The 11,899-nt window shown below is 46.1% G+C and overlaps 1 protein-coding gene across 1 annotated transcript in view; it reads right to left on the bottom strand.

The window, feature by feature from the left end:
* Cd38 (CD38 molecule) overlaps positions 1-1,338 on the bottom strand; it is a 39,684-nt gene extending 38,346 nt beyond the window's left edge. The window contains exons 1-2 of the mRNA XM_075943672.1: positions 1,102-1,338; positions 660-926 (exon numbers count right to left, since the gene is read on the bottom strand). Of these exons, the coding sequence (XP_075799787.1) occupies positions 660-901 (242 nt within the window). The 5' untranslated portion in view covers positions 902-926; positions 1,102-1,338. The remainder of the gene's footprint in view (positions 1-659; positions 927-1,101) is intronic.
* Between the last annotated feature and the right edge of the window lie 10,561 nt (positions 1,339-11,899).

Here is an 11,899-nt window from a genome sequence, read left to right on the forward strand (position 1 = left end):
GTAGCTATGCAGCCCTGAATAATCTTGAACTCACAGCAATCTTCCTGTACCAGCCTCCTTAGTGCTGGGGTTACACGCATGAACTACCACCTCAGGATGCTGTTTTATAAAGATAAATAAAACTCAAGACAGACATCTGGTCTTTCCGACTCCCTCCATTCCCACAGTGTGCTCAGTAAACTACTTGGTCAAGTGTCACCTGTGACCATAAATTTCCGGGCACGGACAGTGGCAGATCGAAACCGCAAGTCAAGTGACAATGTCAAGTCCCTGTGCCTGCGAGTCATATTCTGTTCCTGCAGTGCAGCTGTGGCCAAGGATGGCCCCCAAAACCCAGCACAGGACCCTCTGTGGGGGGTCAAGTATCTTTGGGGAGCTCAGCAAGAATCAGCACCCACCTCGTATGTCCTGCAACCCCCGAGGTGGTTGGGGGGAGGGGCTGTGCTCTGGTAATTTGCACATGGAATTTGGGGCTCATCCCAATCCTCATCACTGCCCCCTCGGCTCCCAGCTGACCCGCAACACAAGATTCTTTGTTTGGAACAGTCGGAACGCTCCCCCGCGCGCACGAGCTCCAGCTGAGTCACAGCCAGACTTCCCGGAGTTCAGCTGTGCACCCCACCGCCGTGACCAGCGTGTGCTTCCCAATGCCAACTCACCTCATCTCAGGCCGGAGGATTTGAGTGTAAACGAGACACCGTCCCAGGAAGAGCTCAGAAAAGTGCTTCGGGGTAGGCTTGCCTTTCCACACCATGGGTGCCCGCGGCCACAGAACTATGACCACTGTCACTACCGAGGCAATCAGGACCACGAGACCCACTCCGAGACAGATCTTGGCTTTCCTAGAGAGATGGCAGCAGGGTCTGTCCCCAGACACCTGGCTAAATTCGTAGTTGGCCATGGGGCTCCTTGGAGATCAGCCCAGGCTAGGCAGGAAGAGAGCACATGTGCTGACAGGGTCAGAGCCTGCCCCTCCTCCTTTCTTTCACTTGCCTTTTATCGGTTTCCTTTCCCACCCTCTACCCCTTCTTTAAAACGTCAAGGGGTGACTGGAGGACGAATGAAACTTTAAGGATGGCAACAGGCACTCCAGCTGCTTACTTCCAGACTCCGGAGCCTCAGTCTCCAGAGGAAGCTGGCACTTGAGCCTCTTCAGGTGCACAGCTTGGGAGCACTCCTGGGCCGGCACCTTCTGTCACCTGTGCACCTGATGCTCCCTGGAGGGTAAAGTCTGTCCAACTCTCTCTCTCTCTCTCTCTCTCTCTCTCTCTCTCTCTCTCTCTCTCTCTCTCTCTCTCTCTCTCCCCCTCCCTCTCCCTCTCCCTCTCTCTCTCCCTCTCCTTCCCTCCTTCCCTCCCTCCCTTTCCTCTCCACTTTCTCTTCCTCCCTCCCCTCCCCTCTCCCTCTTCTCTCTCTTTCTCTCCCTCTCCCTCCCTCTATTCACTGGATGACTGGCAATGAATGCCCTAACCTCTACTTCTGAGCTTTGGTAAAATCCTGCCCCAAGATCTTTAAGGTACAGAAGAGCAGCCTCAAAGTTGCGCTTTGACCTCCACTCGCATGTGTCCCATGGAAATCATGCATTATGCTCCGCTTTGTGACAGTCATTTTCCAGGCAGAGGGAATATTAGATTTAAAAGCTGAGAGGTAGTAAAGCCACTGGATTTGTTTTAAGGTACAGAAGAGCAGCCATTGTAGCTAGACTAGAGCATCAAGAGGGGATAGTGTTGAGGGCAGCAGGAGAGCCGGGCTCTGCAGCTCTGGGGGACAGGAGGATTCTATTTTTTGTTTTAGTGCTTTTACATTTTTTAAAATTTTTGTTGCCATTTTGCTTCTCCATTTGTCATACATCTGTGTGTGTGTGTGTGTGTGTGTGTGTGTGTGTGTGTGTGTGTGTGAGAGAGAGAGAGAGAGAGAGAGAGAGAGAGAGAGAGAGAGAGAGAGAGAGAGAGAGAGAGAATATATGCCACAAAAGCAAGTGGAGGTCAAAGGACAACCTTGAGGTGTCCTTTCTCTCCCTCTACTATGTCTGTCCCAGAGACTGAATTCGGGTCATCAGTACCGACTGTAGTAATATGATCCTTTTTACTCTTTTTGGCTTTTCTGAGGGGGAGGGCAACCAAATAAATCACACCGAGGTTTATTTTTAGTTATAAATGTCCAGTTGTAGCCTAGCTTGTTTCTTGCCAGCTTTCTCATATTATCCCCTCTGCCTTTTGTCTCTGGGCTTTTCCCATTCTCTCACTTCTGTAAATCTTACTCTTACTCAGGGAAAGTTTTAAAAAAAAATCGTATGTGTGTGTGTGTATGTGTGTGTTTGTGTATTCAGGTTCATATGTGTGGTGCCCCATACAGGTCAAAATAAGGTATCAGGTGCCCCAGAGTTGAAGCTGTAAATGGTTGGAAACTGCCTGATGTAGATGCAGGAACAAACTCCAGTGCAAGAGCAGCAAACACTCAAATGCTGACCCTTCTTCCCATCCTCCAGAGGGAGCATTTTCAGAGAAGGAGGACACAGCCCAGCACAGAGGGTTCAAGAGAACGTGAATGTGAGTTAGAGTGCAACTATATTAAAAAAGGGGAGGTTGCTTGTTGTTTGCTTGTTTGGGTCAAAGGGAACAGAGAAATAAGGACACAAGTGGACGGTGCTTGGCACTGTGATCGGGATGGGTAACATCCTCTGGAGGTTATTGATTTTTGAACCCTTGGGACTCAGGCAGGGGTGCTATTTTGGAAGACTGTGTATGTTTAGGAGTCGGGGTTGAGATGGAGGAATTGAGTCACTGAATAAAGGTCTTTCATGCTGTGTTATCCCTGGCAACTTGCTGTCCAGGTTACTCATGAAATGAACAACTCTCCTATGCCACATAATATTCTACCCAAAGCACACGGCCGAGAGATCATGAACTGACCCCTCTAAAGCTTGAGCTAAATTGAATTTTTTCTCTTTTCAGTTATTCTGTTGGCTATTTTTTCAAAACGATAAGAAAGTAACACTCTGGGATTCAGGAAAGAGCATGCTGTTCTGAGATCAGACTTCTCGTGCACTTTTGGAGGCCCACAAGCTGACTCATGGGTCCAGTAACATTTGACAAATGCACGAGAGGGGGGCGAGGAATCCGAGGCATGGTGGGGGTGGGGTGGAGAATACATCTTGGGGGTTGAGATTGTAGAAGTTTTGGTGATAATGACCGAAGGGCGTTCCCTCCTGGTTTCCTTTTTCCACAGAGTAAAAGGAAAGCTCCAGCAGAAATAGGGATAGCGGAACACTGATGGAGACTAATCAGGCTTATGCGTGGGGTGGGGGGATGGACGAGTTCTCAGGGTGTCATTAAATGGTCAAAAGTTCAAGGAAAGGCTAGTGTTTGTTTGTCCAACCACACCCACTTCTCAGACAAAAACCGGAAAAAGTCTGCAGCTGGGGACACACTGGGTCAGTAGTCATCCGCTAGAGAGCCCATAACACAGCACCATACATTGGATGGCTGCAGCAAAAGAAACTTATTGTCTTACAGTTCTGGAGGCTGGAAGTTCAAGACCAAAGTGTTTGCACAGCTGGTCCACTCGGCTTTCAGGCTGCCCCTTCTTCTGTGTCTGTGTTAGCGGAGGAGGCCTCTCTGCAACAGCCTAGTTTGTATAAAAACACCAAATGATTCATTTGAGCCCTCCCTCAAGGACCTCATTTTAATTACTTCTATTCGGGTAACTAGGCTATCTCCACTGGGATTAGGGTTTAGCCCTAAGAATTGGGGGAGTCAACATGAAGCCCTGCAGTCCTTAACACTGGGTAAAGACAGAGAGCTGAGAACGTGAGTAAGGATGGGGTTTAAATAGTAGCCCATGGCTCCTAAGTCCTACAGAGACTGAAGTGAGAACAAACAGACGATGAGAAACCATGAAAAGACACATGATATTACCACCACGATGCTGACGGGCCTGCAGGGTTATTAGAGCAGGGACATCCATAGTAGGTCAAACTCAACATGAAGTTTCTCCTCTAACGTGCATTCCTCCTGGTCTTTATTTAAGTAATAAGCATCAATATCCTGGGCACACAATTGCTTAAACTGGGAACTTCCAAGGCGCCCCCCTCCCTCAAACCACAAAACCCCGGGTGAGGTTGGTCCCTGCTCTTGCAAATGAGTCATGAGACACTATATTCTTCCTCTCCAATCCAACTTAATCCACTCTTTTTCACCTCAGAGTGGGCTTTCAACTCTTCCCCCAAATCCAGCTTGCTCAAGGGTCTCCATCTATTCTCCACACCACAGCTGGGGAGGTGGTCCAGGTGTCATGATTTTCAAGAGGTAATTTCCCCAACATGATTGTCTTTCTCACTTCCCAGCTTGCTCTAGACACTTCCCACAGCATGTGGTTCCCTCTCAGCGCATCCCTCTTTCATAGTCACCTTGGTTCCCAACCTCCACAGCCCTCTAGTGCCCTTGGCCTTCACTGTCCCCAGTCAGCCCAAATTCTTCTCTGCCTTTGACCTCCACAGGTGTCCTATACTGACCCATCATGTCGGAATCTCAGTGCACACTCTCCAGGAAGCCTTCCATATGGAGGCAGGCATATTAGGTGCTTTGGTCGTTGCTGTGATGAAAACAGCTTCAGAACAGAAAGGGCTGATGCAGGCTCATGGCTTGAAAGTCTTGTTCACCGTGGCGAAGAAGGTACCTAGGTAGCATGAGATGCCTAGCCCTTTTGCATCTTCAGTCAGTGCAGGGCAATGAGAGCTAGCACTCAGTTCTAGACTGGGGTCCCAACCTATAGCATGGTGCTGTGCATAGTTAGGGTGGATCTTGCTACCCCAATTAGAAAATCCTATCTAGAAAATCTCCCAGAAACAGGCCCATTGGCTTGTCCCCTAGATGATTTTAGAGTTGAAATTAGCCATCACAGCGGGTTTCCAAGTCACTCTCCTGGATGAATAACACAGATCTCCTGAAACAAGACAGATCTCAGAGGCTTAGCAATGAACCACCCAGCCACCAAACACAACTTTGGAGAATTTCTCCTAGTCTTCCTTCCCACCAAACAACGTGTTTGCTAAGGGTGTTGTTGGTAATGATTGATCTGTTTTTTTTATGGGTTTTTTTTTCCTGGAATTCAGCTTGAAGTTGATGCTCCTGTTTACTCCCAGGATCCATTTTTTTCCTGAGAACTGGAGAGTTTTTCCTTCATGCCAGATCTAAGCTGTAGACCCGAAAGTGGAGCGGGAAATACTGGTCTTGCTTTGCTTCAAGTCTGCTTTCCTTATCTCTGACCCTTTAGCCCCACGTTCCTTCACCAGTTTGCTCTGTGCTTTCTTTCATGTCGTCTGTAAGGGCAAAGTTCAAAAATAATTACTGTGTAACAGCTCTTTGCCTCCTTCTTGCTTACAAAATAAGATGAGACCTTCCCCCCACCCACCCACGACCATCCGACCATCCGTTTACAACATCCATTGCACCCACCCACGACCATCCGTTTACAACATCCATTGCTAATTTTTTCTAAGACAGGTTTATTTTTTATTGATATGTGTCTGTGTGAGCCTACATGTGTTTGTGTGCACCAAGTGTGTTCAGGAGCCTGTGGAGGTTAGAAGAGGGCACCAGATTCCCTGAAGCTGGAGTTAAAGATGGCTGTGAGCCATCCAAACTGGGGTCTGGTGTGTGAATTCAGATTCTCGCAAGCACTCTTAACCACCGATCCATTTCTCTTGCCCTAAGTACTGTTTTTGGCAATAAACACAATAAATACACTTGGAGCAAAGTGATAGATATCGAAAATAAATTTTTCCTTCCTTGGCCTCTTCTTATATTAATGAACAAATAAGACACATATTTACATATATACATATTTACACACATGTACACATGTATCCACGCATATATAGACAGGTCTTCATCCTGTCACAAAAGCATAGCATACCATGTCCTATTGGTTACATGATTTCTTCCCATGTTGCTTCCATTGACAGCATTCAATATGCTGACTACTGAAATAAAATCTTTTAAATGACCTCTGATATTCCAGTATCCAGTACACCACAGCTAGCTTACCTAGACCCATAGTCATGGGCACTTAGGTGAGCTACATCTCTGTTGCTACATTAAACATTACAGTATACCTCCTTGGGTTAATATATTTTTCTATATCCAAGTGCATGCTTTCTCCAAAAAGTAGACTTTGTGATCAAAGAGCACAAAGTTTGAATATACTTTGATAAGATTGCCAGTCCAAAGGGTTGTACCAAGTGAATGCACACTGTGTCAATGATGTGGGAGTGATTTCTTATTAATAAAGAAACTGCCTAGACCCATTTGATAGGCCAACCCTTAGGTAGGCGGAGTAAACAGAATGGAATGCTGGGAGAAAGAAGCTGAGTCAAGGAGTCGCCATGGTTCTCCCACTCCAGACAGACGCAGGTTAAGATCATTCCTGGTAAGCCAGCTTGTGGGCTACACAGATTAATAGAAATGGGTTAGATCAATATGTAAAAGCTAGCCAATAAGAAACTGAAATTAATGGGTCAGGCAGTGTTTAAAAGAATACAGTTTCCGTGTAATTATTTCGGGTAAAGCTAGCCGTTCAGGCGGCTGGGTGCGGGGACTCAGCCGCCGCTCCTACTACTACAACTTTGTGATCAAAGAGCACAAAGTTTGAATATACTTTGATAAGATTGCCAGTCCAAAGGGTTGTACCAAGTGAATGCACACTGTGTCTCCAATGTGGGTTTCCCAGCATTCACATGAGTAAAACTGCTGTTTTCAATGCCTTCATTTCCTGTCATTAATCCTCAATGAGATGAGGAAACTTTGGCTTTTAGTTCCTCTTTCTGTCAAATATAACAAGCACAGGAGAAAAAGAATCCAAAAGGGAGCCTGAAACCCTGACTTCTGTTAAATCTCTCTGAGTTTGTGTTTTATCTTTCTCAACGATGGTCACCTACAGTGCCTGACATTGATACATACGTAGAGAAGAAAAGTACATCTGCACAAAAATTGTCCATCTCTTCGACCCATAACAAAGTGTTGGTTTCCCTTCAGCTTGAATACCCATGTTACGTCTAATCAAACTGAAGTGGGGGCTGATGGGAGAGAATCTGCCCACCTAAAACGGACACGGTCCTGCGATGATGGTCTTATTTGTACACAGTTAACACACTGAGGCTCAAAACAAAGTGTATTGTAGTATTCATTCACTTACTCAGCAAATATTGAGGACCTACTCTATGCAAGGCTCTATGAAAGGGACCTTGATCTCTGTTTCACACAATGAAAAAGACAGGCTTTGTGGTCAAGAAAGAGGACTCAGTCTTTCCAGCAGATTATAAATCTTCTCTGAAACACAAATTCCTCTTCTGTACTATGAGATTAAAAGAGTCTTTGGACTCCTTAGAATTCCTTTGCTAGGTACTACCTCCAGCATGGGTTCCAAGAGTAAGCTCAGACACTGCAGCAGCTCTGTGGTTGGCACCAGGGATGTCAGGGAGTTCCAGCAGCTTTAAGGGAAGCTTAGAGAAGACAAGTTACTGCCTTTGGCTGTGAACAGCAAGCAAGGGATTTAGAAGAGGGGCATGGGTGTCTAAACACCCTGAAGCGATGGAGTGGATCTGAGGATGCCTTGGGAGTAGGAAGAGGAGTTACTCTTGCAGGCCATACACAATTCCCATACACAATTTTGGTATGTGTTTGTTTGCTCTTATTTTCTTTCTTTCTTTCTTTCTTTCTTTCTTTCTTTCTTTCTTTCTTCTTTCTTTCTTTCTTCTTTCTTTTGTTATAAAGCCATGAATTCCACTGTTAAATTCTGTCCCCTAGAAATGACAAGGAAGCAAATACTCATGATACTGAGACAATACGACACTAAATGAATTCTGCATGCTGTACTTATGTATTTGTGTGTGAGAGAGAGAGAGTGTGTGTATGTGAAGCAATAATAATAATAAAGATGCAGTGAGTTTGGGAGGGAGTGGGGGCTGGTGGGAGGAGTTGGAAGGAGAAAAGGGAGAAATGATGCAATTGTATTTTAATCAAAATAAAAAGTGAAAAGGTAGTTATGATACGTTCTTTAATTTTACGTATTTCTGAATGTGCTGCACATATGGTCCCCACCAGGCCTGTTTCCCCTCTGCAACAGAAGAACCCAGAAGCTTTTCAGTAGCTTCTTGAATATGAGTGTACTATGCAATCTCTTCACCTCCCAGGCTTGCTGTATAACATGTACATGTAGAGCACGTACACCTCCTGGGTTCAGTTTCCAAATATGGGTGGCGTCTCTCCTCCCTCCCCCCACCGGCAGGTCCCCTCCTCTAGGACAGAGCCATTGTTTGCCTTGATTCACCAACCATCACAAGTACAATGCACCCCTAGTACCGAGACAGTGCCGGGCATGTGACTGGCACCTGGGCAATGCCTGGAGAAGGAAGCTCTCTCTCACTGCCTGGCTCACGGCACTGGGCTGAGCATTAGCTCATAAATCCAAGTGCTTCTCCAGTCCTCCAGCTGAAGTCCATCTAAGGACAAGCACCTGCTACTCATCCGCTGGGAGTAGAGAGAGCGATGGGGAGACAAGACAGAGATGCTACAATCAGTTGCACAGTTAGCTTCTTTTCCTGCTTCGACAATGATCGCCAGCCTCTTAGAGTGCCAAGCACCTAAGTGTTGAACAATAAAGCCATTACGGAAACATTTTATAAGTGGCACGTTATAAACAAGACACCGGAGACCTTGAGTGGACAAGCCTACTGTGTCCCGGAAAGGACTTCTGGTCCAGAGTGGACACTTCTGGGGACATTCTTGGGTTGTGGCCCCCGGCAGCTGTAAGAAGATGTTTGTGACCTCGGAAAGCTCAGGAATGAGCATTTTTCTTGGCAGGAATCTGTCTCTTCAGTATGTTTTGTGCATCCTTGAGTCAGGAGGACCATAAAGGGATGCTGAGCTTCACAAACAGCAGGAAAGCCTCCTTACTCATATTATCAGGTCGCAACCTGGGCTTTTATTTCTAGCCAATTCAAGAGGAGAGCTGCATGTTTCTCCTCCCACATCCTGGAACTGAGCAAGGCCCAATCTCCCAGTGACTTTTTTTTCCCTACATTTTCAATGAAATGGGGAAGGAGAACTTGGCATAACGCCTCAGGAATATTTCCAACTCACTGGGCCTCCTGCTCTTCCTTGCACGGTGCCTGTTTATTTGGCGTGAGTAGAGCTCAGAGTGCCAGGAAGCCAGTAGATACTTCCTGGGCACGTGCTAACCTCAGCCTTCGTAATTCAGTGGCATTACACTTCTCTCCACATCCTCTCCCTCCGCCCTTGCTCTCCTGAACCTTCAGGTGACCCCTTAGGTCATCTGCACTGCCTGTGACAAGTCTTGAGTCTTGACAAGTTTTAGAAGTTTTCCCTTATACAGCAAGTCCTTGTCATGTGTTTTTGTGCCCACCCTATACTCCCTGAATTCTTTAATTCCAGCACTCGGGAGGCAGAGGCAGGCGGATCTCTGTGAGTTCGAGGCCAGCCTGGTCTACAAGAGCTAGTTCCAGGGCAGGCTCCAAAACTATAGAGAAACCTTGTCTCAAAAACAAAATGAACTTATTATACGTATTTGAATGTTTAGCCTGCACATATATGTTTGCGGTACCTGGGGAACCCAGAAGACAATGTCATAACCGGAGTTATGGAACCAGAGTTACAGAAAGCTGTGAGCTACTGAGTGAGCACTGAGCCCCAGGCCTCTAGGGTAGTGAGTGCTTTTAGCTACTAAGTCATCTTTCTGACACCCATTCTGAATATCTGGCCGTTTCCGCTCCTCCACCAGGCTGTGGATGGACACCAAAGAAGTCTTTGTTTCAGTTCTGTTCCTAGGAACTAGAAAGTCACAGGTATCTAGAAGGCACTACACACCATTAACAAATACACTTCACATTGCAATGGTTTCCCCTTCTATTTACTTACTCACCCAGTTAGTCATTAAATAGTTATTGAGCATTTACTCTGTCTTATGAGCTGTTTTAAGTATCAGGCATACAAAAGCTAAAAGTATTTAGTCCTGTAGTCTAATGGAGGCAGACATGTAATAGACACACTCAATAAGTTATCCATACATAGCAGTGATGAGGACCAGAAAACCAACTGAGCAGGGAATGGAATATGGAATTAGAAGATTGGGCCCAGACTCAGGAAGGTGTCATGCGAAAGTTAGTACTAGGCAATGATCTGAAGAAGGTGAGGTGTAGTAGGATCTGCTTGCCTGCTTTTTGTCCCACCCGGCTCCCACACTGCTAGCTTTACACCAGAAATAACAACACACAAACTGTATTCTTTTAAACACTGCTTGGCCCATTAACTCTAGCCCTTACAGGCTAATTCTCATATCCTGATCAATCCATCTCTAATAATCTGTGTAGCATCAGTCTTACCAGGAAAGATTCAGCATGTCTGACCTGGCGGCTTGCTTCATCGCGTCTGCCAGGGAGAGGGGAGCATGGCCTCTGTCAGAAACGTCTTACCTCACTTCCTCTTCCTCCCAGCATTCTGTTCTGTTTACTCCTCCCACCTATGTTTTAACCTATCAGGGCCAAGCAGTTTAACCAATGAAATCAACAGATTGATATATGACACTCCCACATCAGTGAGGTAGTCATTAACACAGACACACAGAGCAGCAAATGTCTGCAGGCAGAAGCAATGCGAGTGTGCTCCGGGAGCAGCAAGGAGCAACGAGAGGATCCTGTCCACTGCCTGTGTGTTGGCAGTGGGTGACAAGCAGATACCGATACAGAGGAGTGGCACCCGCTGACTTGAATTTTATTAGAATCCTTGCTGAAAAGCAGCAGAAAAGGGGCCAGAAGCAGCCCAATCATTTAAAAGTCTGTAATGTCTGGATCCAGACAAGAGATGACAGGATCTTGAACTGGGTTAGCTTTAGCAGATTCATTTAAATTCTGAGTGTGGCTACAAGGACTGGCTGCTGGAATAGACAGTAGGGTCAAAGGCAATCCTGGTTTGGGCTTGAGCAACTGGGATGATAAAGATGTCGCTTGCTGAGCTGAGAAAGACAAAAAGGAAAATTCATTCAGAGCCCCAGTTTGGGAAGCCCATTGCTTCCAGAAGCAAGTTGAAATGCTGAGAACACAAACACATATGCCAGGCTTTCCAAATATTAACTCATTCAGTTCCGTAAACGTTCACAAGAGAAGCAGAACTTGTGGATCTTACCAAGGTGGTGAGGGAAAGTCTGGTTTACTAGCGGGTCGAGCAGGAGAACTGGGATGTATTTAGACTCCTAGGATGGACACAGGGTGTCTGCTTCTCTGCATCTTGTGACTGAGCACGGTGAGGTTACACACACACACACACACACACACACACACACACACACCACTGAACACTGGTGCTTCATTCCAGCAGCTAAGACCCTAGCATCACCTTTCAGCTTATTTCTGAGCTTATCACTCGGCCTATGGCTGGAATGTGTTGATTACAGTAAATCTGAGCAAATCCTATAGCCTGATTTTGGAAGTGGAGCCCCAAGTGGACTGTGGGTGAGGTGAGAGAATATTCCCTGGAGGAAAATCAGATGCTCTGATATGGAATATCATAATCAGCAGACTCACTAATGTCAAATTCAGCCCCCTCGTGGCACACGGGCTACATTTACACGTTAGCCATTCCGAGCGAGCACAGTCAACCCACCCCGAACACCAATGTGTGCTAATTTTTTTTTTATCCAAAGATTCCCTTATAAGATGTTTACTTCATTTCTGGGGATATTTATACTTCCCATTCTTATATTCACCGCCAAAGGCTGAAGGTCAAATATCTTAGCTGGAGAATTCTGGAACAGCTGAGGGGCACTGAATAATGCTCTCTCTGCCCAGTACATTTGAAGCAAATTAAAAACAAAAATGAAACAAACA

Source organism: Microtus pennsylvanicus, chromosome 12 (assembly GCF_037038515.1).
Source record: "Microtus pennsylvanicus isolate mMicPen1 chromosome 12, mMicPen1.hap1, whole genome shotgun sequence".
NCBI lineage: Eukaryota > Metazoa > Chordata > Mammalia > Rodentia > Cricetidae > Microtus > Microtus pennsylvanicus.